Below are 13,678 nucleotides of genomic sequence, written 5' to 3'. Positions count from 1 at the left end.
TTTTACCAACATTTGTAGTCAAACCCAAAGCGTTAAAATGATCTCCATTGAATGAATCATCCACTGAGGCAACTTCCATAATTGAATCTGACTGTGCCAAATCATGTCTGAAACAAAGCACTGCATGATACGTCATCACGTATTTTCAAGGGCTGTTGGAGGGGGAAAGAACAAACGTCCCCCAGCACTTCTGTATGTCATAGGAGCACGCCATAAAAGCTTTAGAGAGGTATGTTAACAGGTTTTGACCAATGACTGGCAATTAGTACTGAGAACATTTTAGTCCATCTCTGCCATTGCCACAGTACAGACTACCATCATCTATTTGCCAAATTTCAATGGTCAGTACCAGCTAATAGATTCTATCCCTTTGTATCTGCTCTAGTTTGTTATCCTCCAGGTCATAGCTCTTGTTCGGAAAAACATTTGGCTCCTCTATGCTCAATATAAATGAAAGCTTTTACCACATGAACAAGGTCAATCTCTTCTATTTGGGGGATGAAGTAACGAGATGAACTATAAGGTACCGCAGTGCAAAATGTATTCGCCTTTCATCAACCTTACAAAAGAGAAGGGAGAGACAATGACAACTGAGTAATATGTAACAGTGAGACTTTTCATACTAGCTTTCAAAAAATAAACATGCGTAGCAGCATAGAAACAGAGTGCACAATGGTATTTTATTGAATTTGCAGAAGAGTACTATTTGTCTTCATTTTTATTTGCATTATTCCTTTACCAACGGATACACAAATTTGCAATTAAGTAGTTGTACATGTCTAACTCGCAACAATAATTTAGGTACATAGTGTAGACAATCCATTGCCGCTAGAAGCTTAAAACTAATATATGCTAGAAAATATTGGAGATAATCCAACTTTGGTTTCAACTATAGTGTGTTCTAAATACCATAGGACACAACTGCATAGCATCTTGTCTGTTACATGCTAATCCATACAGACATATGTAGGATAAGTAATGAAAACAAGCACAGGACTGGCACTCTAATGGCTGCAAAGGACACACACTGCCCTGTGTCTTCCTTTAGAATCCTGAATGCAGTCAGAAATAGCTCAGCTTTAACAATACCTGATGAGTTTTTGGAAGATTTTTGGTATTTTACATTTTCAGCCCACACTGTATTGAAAAAATTGTGTATGTCTCAGGTGTTCTCTGATGTCAAACAGCAGTGTCTGAGCACGTATTTTTAGACCGACTCATTGTATGAATATAAGATGAAATAATTCTGCAAATGTCAAATTTTGAATCGTAAGGGCTCTTATTTAAGAAGATATTAACCTCCAGTCCCTAGCATATAATTATAGCATGACACGACTATTTTAGAGAAGTTCGAGGCACCCCAAGTACATAAGGCTAGCACTCCATGTAAAGAATTTGCTTAAATTTTAGGACTGATTAAGATGGGGAAAATGAAAAACACAGGTACAAACGGTAACTTCTCTCAGCTTATATTCCCTGATTTTTCTCACTAGGAGGTGAGGGAACTATAGTGTAACAGGACAGTGCTCAATAGTGGAAATACAACAATGGGATGTTGTGTGAATATTAAAGTGTATAAATTAATAAAATCCAGTCACTATTGTTGAATGGAAACATAAATGATACACTGATACAATATGGTACACTATGCCTGAGCTGGGGTCTCCTCAAAAAACAACAACAACAAAAAAAACCCAAAAAAGTGCTTGAGAATATTGTTTACATGAAGTAAGCACTTTAAACACTGGGCCTTAAATCCTTCTTCATATTAGAAGCTAAAATGACAACACTCAGTTTCTCATCAAATGGTGTTTATTAGCAAAAGGCGTAACACATAAAGGTAATATAAACAAGTGGGGTGATGCAGTGCTGCTCCTAGCAGGCTCTGCCCCTTCTCCACTTAGCACTGACAACTAGGAACTACTAACCATCTCACTACATAGTGGCATGGACACATTTTGGTACTTTGTCACTTTTACAAAATGCTCTGCTATGGTCTGGCTGTCCCCTCCCAAACTCATGCTGAAATTTGTTACTGGAACAGTACTAGTAAGTGGGATTGTTAAAGATGGGCTTAAGACTATGGTATAAAGTGGTATGATAACAAAACATCCATTCTCCCCAATAACTGTCACCATGTAATAAAGCAGGAAGAAGGCCCTTGCCACTTGTTGGTATCTGACATTGGGCTTTCACAACTCCAGAAACAGCAAAGCATCATTTTGTTTGATACCAATTACTCAGTCTGTGGTATCTTGTTTAGCAGTGCACTGACAAATAAGGTATGTCCCTTGATAAAATTTCAAACTGCTTTTGATTCCAGATGTTCAAAAGGCAGTCTCACCCTGGTTCTTCCAATATACATGTTGAAAACCATGTGTTTGTGGATGTCAAAAGAGGCCAGAAGAGGGCATTAGTTCCCCTGGAGAGCCAATGCATGAGAGTACCAGTTGGTCGTGAGCAGCACACATGGGTTCTGGTCCTCTAGAAGAGCAACGAATGGTAGCCACTAACCTTTCCAGCCCTCAACACCCATTTCTAAACAGTACACATCTGATCACTATGAGCTACACTTTTTTTCCTATAACAGAATTCAGCTTAATAAAACAAACATAGCAGCCTAGTGAACAATGATACTTCCATTCACCAGAGAGACAATTATCTGCATGTAACCCTGTGACTATCTTTAGTGAAGTAAGAAATGAACTCATTCACCTTCTTTTTCAGGTTGGAGTTTCGATGTAGGACCAAATTGATTTTGAATGGGGGTTAACAATCCTGTACCATTTCTCTTTTCCAAAAGGCCGTTGGTCTGTTAGCCTGTACACTGCTCCAAAATCCAGAGACTGGATACTTTCTAAACAATACGAATTAATGTTTTTAGTTCTGATGCTGGAAAATGTAGCAACTTCTCTGGTGTTTGCCCATTTCTGCACTTAAGACAGTACATTGTTCCTAGCTCTTCCAAGGGAGGAGACTTAACTGCTCACACAGTGAAGTAGAAGAGTTAGCAGCCTAAGGCAGTCTCCTCCAGCCATATCACAGGGCACTCATCCACTGACAGGGAGCTTCTTTCATGAGAAATCAGGTCTCTCTGAAGACCTTGCACCTTAATACCACCCACAGCTGATTGTTAACTAACCACTAACTACCTATATTGGAAGGAGAACAGTAAAACCATTAGCAGTCATGGTCTACTCCAAAGATGAAGACTTGATTACAAAACACTTCAAAGAAATAATCCTGAGATGCCAATCCATACTGAAATGCTATGGACACAGAATTTGTAGCTAGTTTTCTCAATGGTACAACCTCACCTCCACTGCTACCAAAACTAGCTCGCTCAAATTCAAGTGTATTGTCAAGAAAACTGTAGTAATGTGTTTACCCTGAAATACTTGCAGATTGAGATTAAGTTCTGTGCCACAGCAGTATGCACTCTTAACTGCTAAGCCATCTCTCCAGTCCAGATACAATCTTACTCTCAATTCTATCACCAGAAACATTCTACAAAACAGAAACCTACTACTAACTCTAAGGATGACTCTTAAAGAGAAATCTTCAGAGAATAATGAAGAACCCCCACATGATAAAGTTGACATGCACACTTTCCCGCAGACGAAGAAGTGGTTACATGCCGAGGTAGAGTTCTGTCGCTGTCTACCACAAAGGCTGCAGTTGCCTCAGTCTGTAGGGAGTATAGTGGGACCTCCATGCAAACAGCAGTGACACGCTTGGAACAAGTGATCTCCAAATTCTCCATGTGCTGTACACACACAGTACTGTAAGAATGTCAGGGAATGGAAGATTAGGAAGCACCCAATGAGCAGAAAGTACTGAGGAGGAAGAAGAAAAACCTGGATTCAAACTCTGTCACTGTAACAGCTAAGTGGCCTCAGTTAAATCAGTGCCTCTACTGAGCACACAGGCTTCTCAGTTAATAAATGAGAGTGGAGAGACTTTGCTGAAGACCTAGTCAAGATCCCAAATTCCTTGATTATTCTTCGAATTTATACCAATGCTGGAAAACAACATTTAAAAACTCCAAATTCATTTGGTCATTCACTATGCATTTATTAGCCATGTCACCTATGCAGATACTGCAGAGCCTAGGAACAGACACAGAAGACATACATACACCCACACACACCTTAATGTCCCAGTAATTCACCAGTAAAGCATTCTACATATGAGTAAGTAATAAAGACCTAGACAATGTGTTTGTCAATGCAAAGTTCACACTAACCTGGCTTCTGCCCATAGTGTCTTCCTCCTCCAAACTTGCTTAAGGAAATTAAATTTAAGGAATTCTTGCACTCATAATCACTCCCAAGTGTCAAGTTTATAAAAATACTTTATTTTAAAGACACTTAGTAGGACTTCAACATCTTACTTTAAGGCTATACTAAAAAGACAATCAGTGTTCAGTATATTATAGAGGCATATTTAATAGCCGTGACAAAACATCCTCCATAACTATGCATGTTGCTTACTGGATGGGGAGAGTAGAGGACATTATTCAACATTTTACTTAAATATTATATAAATTGGATTTTTCTCCAAGAATGAGATTAACTGTTCCTATGAACACCATTTCACACAAGTTACAAATATATATGAACTTACAACTCAACTGAGTTATTTAAAATACATATGAACATTCAACCGAGTCATTTATTATTTTACATTTTTTTAAAAAAAATCTAGCTCCATAATAGATTTTCCTTTAAAAAAAAAAAAAAAAAGGACTTTAACATATAATCTTAACAGTCCATGTTTTTCTGAAATAAAAGTATATACCTAATAGTAAGGTCCAAAATGAGAATTACTCTCTCCAGGAGAGGGAGGGGGAGGGGGTGGTGGAGGAGGTGGTGGGGGCAGAGAATATGGTAAATTAAGCAAGTGATGTGCAGCCATGTTAGGTGCAGCCCATCCCATGCTTACAGGTGGGGGTGGGGGTGGGGGTGGGGGAGGGAGTGAAAAGTTATGCATATCAAACATAGGAGGGGGAAAGGGATAATGGGGCATGACAGGATTATCTTGTCTCTGAGGTGGAAATCCCAAAGTCTCTTGAGATGTCATATGATTTGAGTTATACAACTCCTGAGGTGAAGGCCTACTGTGGCTTCCTCGGGAATATCTGCCCCTGGGAAAGCCTCTTGTGAATTCTCTGTTGTGATATCCTTTTGAATATTCGGAAGAAGATCGATAAGCATTCCAATTCTGATGCACTTCACCACAATCCTCACCTTTGAAAGCAGAAACACATAAAGGCAAAATTAAAATTTGGTTTACTATATTAAGATCATTGTTAAAAATGATTTCTATTCCTTAAGTTACTAACATGACAGATGACTCAATTTTAAATGAATTAAAAAGGCCCAACTTAAGGCTTAAGGATTAGGAAAGGCTGCAAGACAGAATATATTTACCAATAAATGCATCCAAACACCCCAAACCCCTGAAGTACCATCCCCACCTACACTCAAGACTGAGAAAGAAGGCTATACTCCTGCTTAGCATTTGTCCCACAGAAATAAAACTTTATTTTAGAAAACCTGTACTAACATATTAAAGAAGACTTATTCCTGACAAAAAAAGGAAATAAGCCAGATGTCCCTTAATGGAACAATATATAATCTAATTTACCCCATGGGACAGGACTCTGTAAAGAAAAGAACAATCTATACATCTACAAACTTGGATGAATTTCCAAGCAAGTGTGATCAGCAGCAAATGTGTGACTTTAAACACTTATGTCAGACACTATAGGATTCTGTCTTACGTAACATTACTGAAACAATCACATTAAAGAAATGGAGAACTGCACTGATAATGCTGCCCAGGGGCAGAGCACTTGCAAGGCCATAACCTTCATCTCTATCTAGTATTACAAGACAGACAAAGGGGAGCAGGGAACAGAGAAAGATAGACAGACAGACAGATGCTTGTCATGAACTGAGGTAAAAAAGATGCAAAGAGTCACAACTGGAAAGCAAATGAAGAAACATTCTGTTCTGATCACAGAAATATTAAGCCTTGAGGATATCACCACAGTAATAATTCCAGTTGTGACACAGCAAGCTTTACATGGGTAAAGGACATAACAAATATATGTGAATCTACAACTATCTCAAAAGTTTGATTTTTAAAGAGAAAAGAGATTATAAAAGGGAAAGTCAAAATAAACAGCGTGATTTGGGTGTCACACTACCAAATTCTAAACATGGGCAAACGGCAAATCTATTTCTTAGAAAACCACACTGTAAGCACAGCTGTCTCTAACAGACTCAGCTTATTACCCTAGAAGACACCTTCAGATTGAGCTAAAACAACCCAAGTATTCCTGAGGCTCTCAACATAGCCCATGCCGTGTAAGGCTTCCAACATGAGGAGCATGAGGGGCATGAGGAGAGAGAGAGAGAAAACCCAAGTGTTTTCTGTTATTTTTGCTTACATATTTGTAGAAGACCAAAAATGACTATACAGAAACAATATACTCACTTGATTCATTCAATTCAGATTTGAGCTTTTTTCGCCCTTGAATCTGAGATTTTTTCCTCTGTTTAGCTTCTTTTTCTTTTTCATCATCACTGAAATCCAAGGCCTTGCAGATAAAAGTAGAAATTCAGCTGTTACTTGTTTGCTGATGGAATAGTAGGCACTTACTTGCAGGTGAGGCTCAAACTGCTCCTTACCCACTAACACTGAGAAAAGGTTGCTCATTTCTACTTAATGCTACCTATTAATATGTACATTAATATCTAAAGTAATAACAGAAAAAAAACTGTGGTTTTTTTTGTTTGTTGATTGGTTTTTAAGCCCTAATGAGTACAATAAATTGGCTACCCAAATTTTTCCTTTTAAAAAATTTGTCTATTTAATTCCTTGAAAGCGTCAGATAAATAACTTTAAAATGCCAAAAATCAGCAATCTTAAGATAAAGAATACATGTTCCCTGGCCAGAAACCTAACTTCCTGCTTAGATTTAAGACTTATCATCATGCCAGCTGTCAAAAAAAAACAGTAATGAAGACTAAGCTATTTTTACCCATCACCAGATCCAAAATCAAAGTCAAAGACATCATTCCATCGATCATAATCAGACACACGCCTTGTCCATTAATCTTGTCATAATCTCAAATTTCATTCTTTACAACAAGCAATACAACAAACACTATGACTTTGTGTTAAGGGGAGTGTGGGGCTGGGTAAGGAAAAAGAAGAAAAGGAAGACCTGTTAGCAGAACAAGGAGTAGGAATCATATACACACAGTCAAAAGAACAGAATATATAGAAGTAAACCAAAGCTACTCTTTCCTACAACAAAATCAGAACACAGAAAAATTCATTGGAAGCAGCTTTAAAGTTTGCTTGGAGTAAATTTTGCTATCATCTCTTAAAATCATTTTTCTGATACATAATCAATTTTGCATTCATGGAAAACTTAAATCAACTATAAATTTTTCACATATACATTAGGATTGTAGATAAAGATGAGATTTAAGAAATTTAGAAATCTGGGCCAGGCAGTGGTAGCACACACCTTTAATCCCAGCACTTGGGAAACAGAGAGGCGGGTGGATCTCTATGAGTTCGAGACCAGCCTGGTCTATAATAGCTAGTTCCAGGACAGCCTCCAAAGCCACAGAGAAACCCTGTCTCGAAAAACAAAAAATAAAAAACAACAAAAAGAGAATTTTAGAACTCTTTAGATCTTTTATGTACATCCAGCATTTTACCATGGTGTAAAATTAGAGAATTCTCCTGAACTATAAAATGTCATTAAATCCGAACATTTTTCAGCACCACTGCCCCTCCCCCCAAATCATATAGCATGTGGGATTTATTTCCATAAAAACAATCAGATCAAACCAAACCGATTTCACAAGAACTTAACATTAGCAAAATTATTAACTTTAATCCTCAGGCCTAAAACAAGGTTTTAACATGATCAATTTTAAGACCCAAATAAATGACCAAACACTTTTAAAACATGCAATTTCATTATGAAGATGCTCTAAGCATAACACAGAATTTTAGTAGATATCAACATCACTAGGTAACATTTGGTAGACACCAATACCAAGACAGACCACGCCCTGAGCTAAGTGATTTGTGTATATAAAATCTCCATAAGTGGGTATAAACCTGACTCAAATACCAAAAGTATTCAGAAATTAAATCTCCAATTAAATCAATGCTACAACACTGAAATCTTTAGAACACCCAACTGTTCATCACGTGGAGTGGAACCAAACAATCATGACATATTTGCATGTAATTCAAAAATGAATTACACAGTTCTAGACAGATTTAAATTATTAGCCCACCTTAGGAGACAAAACTAAGACATGGACACAAAACATAAAATCAAGAGATGGAGTTTCAAAAGAGTAACTGTGTCACAAGCATTAGGAAATAAGAGTTGGCAGTTGCCATGACTCTACCCCCAGCCCCAAAGGTCAACTTATTAAATGCATCACAGAAAATGCCATCAGGTACCACACATTCACTAAACTTAAGAATAAACTCAACTTTATATAATATAAAGTTTGTCTATCAACAAAGTTGATAAAAATGAGAATTACAAGGAAAATAAGTTGGAATTAGTTAGCAATGTGTATGATTAAGGCATGTGCTACTTTGTGAATTATTAAATAAAAGGCTCCTACTAACTTCCGGAGGTGGTTCCTGATCATTCTTCCAGGAGGCATCCGATCCTCTGTCCCTAGAAAAGATTAGATGTTGTTAAGGGCTATGGGAAATTAGATGAGCTCAACCTGTACTTTTATATGAAAAGAGGCAGAAACTAAAAGACTATCTTTTGTGTCTTCTACAGATTTCAAATAACGTCGGCATCGTATAAGAAAAAAACAAGATGCAACTGTCGGCACTGGGGGACTGAGATGAGAAGGCTGCTGTGCAGAGTAAGTGGTTTTGCATTTTTGATTTTCACTTTCAAGATTCCTGACCTCTATAGAAAAATTTGTTCCACACCTACACATGAGAAGATGCTTCAGCTGCTGTAGACATGAAGACAGAGCAATTCCCTTTCAAGGGCTTCACAGGAATAGGCAGAGGCAAAGACACAGTTCTTGTTCCTTACCCCACCAAAGAAATGCCAACAATTCTCGCTGAGTTTGGGGAAGAGGAGGAGGAACACTGAGTATTCTGAAGGAAGGTTTAGTGTATCAGACGCCTGTATGAAATGAGTAACTAGAAACCAATAGGAACTTTCGGTGCGAAGTTTAACAATGTAAAAAAAAGCAAGTATCAGAGTATAATTATAATTTCTGAAACCTCATTTTTAAATCTAATGTTATCTATTTCATGGTTTCAAGCATCTTTGTTATTCATCTACATTAATACAAATTATTTTGGCCTGATGTTATTACTAATTTAAATTAGATCTTAAATAATAAATGAGTTTCTTTGGAATAAATTCCACTAAAACCAATATGCCAATGACACTGAGTTGTCACAAAATGAAAACTGAATTTCTCTACATTTTTCACTGAGATCTCTGACATTATATATGGTGTATTATCAATGACTATTTTACCATCTGGTTAGCTGTCATTAACCTGTTCACCTGACATAAATCCAGTGTTCCCTTTTAATATACTTAGTACAAGAATACAAGAAATGATGTGTAAAATCCTTAGTCTGGAGTTTATCGAGACATCAGGAAAGTACCTTAGCTACTTTGTCTACTGCAAGAAACCTAAATCTGTCAAAGAATAACCAAGCAATAAGACACCAAGTGGATAGAAAGCTAACTAAACTAGTCTTGCTCGGGGTGGAACTGTCAAAGGGCTGAACTACTCTACTCCAAAAGCTGCCAAGTTCGACACACAGTGAAGTACAAGGAGACAACAAGATGAATGGACAGTAGGGTGCTACAGTTAAGCCTCACCACTCACCCCTCTAGTTTATTCCTATTTCTTCTCGGAATTGACAATCAAGACTTAAAAGGCTGCTTTTATTTAACTATTTTGTAAACATCTTCAGAAAACGTTTTGGAGGATGTGTTAAAGGCTACACATGGGCGCATATGGCGCACAGACCCTGGGTACCATCTTAAGTTTCAATAAAATGGCCATTGCTTAAGCATTGTCTAAAATATAAAACCTTTATGATTTAGTATCCACTTAAAGCATTTATCCAGTCATCTACTCGTGCAGGAAAATTAACCACACACAGCTGAAAAAATAATTCAGGCCAAATGGTTCTATTTTAGATTGTTAAAAATGACTTGTCCTTTATGAAGACCAAAACTTTTACCTCTGAAATTGTAAATGAAGTCGAGAAAATTGGTTTAACATAAAAATAGTATAGAGAACTTCCTACATGGTACAGCTGAGACTAGTATTTTTTATAAGGCTGGGCATGGTAGAACAAACTTATAAACTCAACACTTGGAAGATGGAGGCAGGAGGATCAGGAATATGAATCCAGCTAGGGATACATGACATCCTGCCTTAAACCAAAACAAACTAAACAAAAAAGAGTTCTTTAAACTTCTAACTTTATTGCAAATAATTTTTGTAATGTAGTAACACTAACATTGAAGTAGTTTGGATAATAATGTATGTGATGAGGAAAAAAGAACAGTAAACTAGAATTCAAAAGACTTATACATTCTTCGAATGCTGTGATCCTAGTGGCTTATTTGGGTAAAGTATAAAAATACATAATTCCTACCTGTTAATGCTGATGACAAATAATAGTTCTCAAATATGTTCATAGAAAAATGAGTTCTCTGGAATAAAGTCACCATTAAGAAGCTGTCATCTATGGCAGTGGTTCTCAACCATCCTAATGCTGCGGCCATTTAATACAGTTCCCCATATTGTGATGACCCCTAATCACAAGATTTTGTGGCTACATCATAACTGTAATTTTGCTACTGTTATACTGACTCCCAAAGGGTCAGATTCTTAAATGACTGACAATGAAAACCAAGCAATGAAACACTTACTGTTTGAGTTTTTCTGTGAATATATACTGAGTGAAGTCTTTCATTGACGGAGCAAAATACATAATATCCTTTATTTTGATTCCTTTACTCTCAATGTGATCTGAAGAATTAAACCGTAATACATAAAATGGATGGGCAACAGGTCCAAATATCTCAAATATCTACAAAACAGAAGACATGTATCTTTCAATTATGATTTGAAAAGGTAGCAAGATTGTTTTTTTAAAGATTTATCTATTATGTATACAACATTCTGCTTCCATATATATCTGCACACCAGAAGAGGGCACCAGATCTCATAACGGATGGTTGTGAGCCACCATGTGGTTGCTGGGAATTGAACTCAGGACCTCTGGAAGAACAGTGGGTGCTCTTAACCTCTGAGCCATCTCTCCAGCCCGGTAGCAAGATTTTTTAAAACACTGATAATTACAAAAATAAGGCAATCCTATTTTACAGCAATAAATTATCTTGCTTTTTACAAATGCAATAGCTTTATTACAATTCTCTTTCAAATAAAAGAATATCAAGTTTGGGTTCTTGCCAATTCAAATAATTTTGGTGGTACTTGCTAGGTGCAAATAATGATTCTTTTTTCTCTCGATGTTCGTGATTTATATGCTACACAAAATGCAGTCAAAAATTGGAATCCTATGATGGAAAATACAAAAGCAAGCATCTGAATCAAAAGACAGAAGGTCAGTTAATGTGTGTGGCATTTTTGTAAGGTGAAGCCCTGGCCTTTCTTAGGTGGCAAAGCAGAGCAGCTAGCACAGAGCTGCAAGTCAGAAGGCAGTCTGGCCTGTTCTCTATAGCTACAATGAGTGGACATATGCTCCCCCTTTGTGAGCTACCAATCTTGGTTTACACTCAAACCTCGACACTGAAATTCTTACACACATTTTAAGTAATCCTTTACCGAGGATCTGAAATGTTTGTGGTTCACAGCTACAATTAAACCATTATAAAGTTTTAAGTAAAAAGTATTACATATCAAGTGAAAGGAAGCACGCACAACTCTGATAGGTGTTCATGGTCCTACCTTAATTACAGGAAAATGTGGCTGAGTTCAAATTAAGCAATTTACTTAATCAAGATTATTTAAAAGAAGGATGTAGTAAGATTAAAAAAAAAAAAATTAAAAAAACCTTAGGATCCTCAAGAGTACAGATCCAAGGTTGAACACCACTTAGGGGTGAAACTGTGAAGAACAACTCTACACAGCAGGGCTCTGGATAATGTACCTTCTTATACAGTCTCCTGTGAGGCCTCTGCACCCCTCCCTAACATCCTACTCAACTTAGCAAAGTTTGTAACTGCACATCACCTAATGGAAAATTAAAACAAAGAAAATTTACTCTGTGAGAAAAGCATCTCAAATCTGCTCAAACTGTTGAATGCTGGGCTTACCTTCCCCTTTTTAAGTTCACAAATTTCTCTAAGTAAAATTTACACCCAGATGTAATTCTTGTCTCCATGCATTAACTTTCACCTAATGCATATCAAAGTTTATTAGTCTCACTTATAAGCCTAAAAATCACAAATATTTGCACTATAAAAATGCCATTTTTTAAAAGATTGAATTAAAGCATGCATTTTTAAATTAAAATTGCCCAAGGTAGATATAAAAACCATTTAAGAGAAACAATCACTTTTCATAATTTTATTTCAGATTAAAAGAATTTTCCATGCTTATTCCCTCTCCATTCTGTTACCACTTCCCTGAGGACACCAACAAGCATTGTTTTTGCTGAGGCAAAATTGATTTCTTCTGAAATAGTACACTGGACACGGAGAGCTACCCACAGCCCAGTCATGTAGCCTCTCCCACTCCTTTTCTCTTTCCAGCCTATGGGTTGTTTTCTCCCCAAGTATATGGAGATGTGCACTGGCACCAAAAACATCCAGCCTAAGTTTTCAAAGGAGGAAAAGCACAGCATCATCCTACACACACAAATCTTCCTCCCTTCATCACTTTTCCCCCAAGTAAAAATAGTTCTCAATACCAACAGATTCTGCCACAAAGTGCTTCATAAGTAGTTGTGGTCAACTAACCAGCCAAATTAAACCTAAGTTGGGTGATGAAAGGTGACAGTACTTGGTAAAACTTGATCCTTTCTAAGCTGTTTTAAAATTAAAACAGTGGGGAAAGCAGGGAAATGAGAAAGGTATGTGAGTTCGCCCAAGATTATTTCCTTCTTCCTAACTCAATGTAACTTACTTTGACCTCCTGAAACAAACAAAAAGTTCATCTGGGAAAAACTAAATTCTAAAATCATGTTGCAGAGAGCCACGGGGTCTTATTCATGTCTTCAAGCAAGTATCCACATACTCAGTACATTTAATTTGAAAATGCATACTTGCTTAGTACTTGCAATCTTGAATTTGAAAAGTCCACAATCACCTTACTTACTGAGCAAAGTGTGTGGTTTTCAGATTAAGCATGGACATGGATGCTTACCCAGCAAGAGGATAAAAGGGGTCAAGTGGACCTGGCTACTAAATCTATATTGACAACCCCCTAGCTTGAGCATGGAGCAACACTGAATTTGTTACTGAAACGTTTTCCATTTAAAAGATTCCACTCTGCACTTCCACCTCAAGAAACCAAAATCTGAAAAGTTTAAAGGTCAGTAACTTACAAAATAAAAACGATAGCTAATACTACCCTGTGGAAACCCTACTCACTCAGCT

The 13,678-nt window shown here is 37.0% G+C and overlaps 1 protein-coding gene across 1 annotated transcript in view; it reads right to left on the bottom strand.

Annotated features, from left to right (window-relative positions):
* Positions 1–661: 661 nt before the first annotated feature.
* Positions 662–13,678, bottom strand: part of Naf1 (nuclear assembly factor 1 ribonucleoprotein) — a 35,961-nt gene continuing 22,944 nt past the window's right edge. The window contains 4 exon segments of the mRNA XM_027388910.2: positions 662–5,249; positions 6,505–6,607; positions 8,680–8,731; positions 10,985–11,145. Coding sequence (XP_027244711.2) covers positions 4,801–5,249; positions 6,505–6,607; positions 8,680–8,731; positions 10,985–11,145 — 765 coding nt within the window. The 3' untranslated portion in view covers positions 662–4,800.

Source organism: Cricetulus griseus (assembly GCF_003668045.3).
Source record: "Cricetulus griseus strain 17A/GY chromosome 1 unlocalized genomic scaffold, alternate assembly CriGri-PICRH-1.0 chr1_0, whole genome shotgun sequence".
Classification (NCBI taxonomy): Eukaryota; Metazoa; Chordata; class Mammalia; order Rodentia; family Cricetidae; genus Cricetulus; species Cricetulus griseus.
This window is presented reverse-complemented; position numbering and strand designations above follow the sequence as displayed.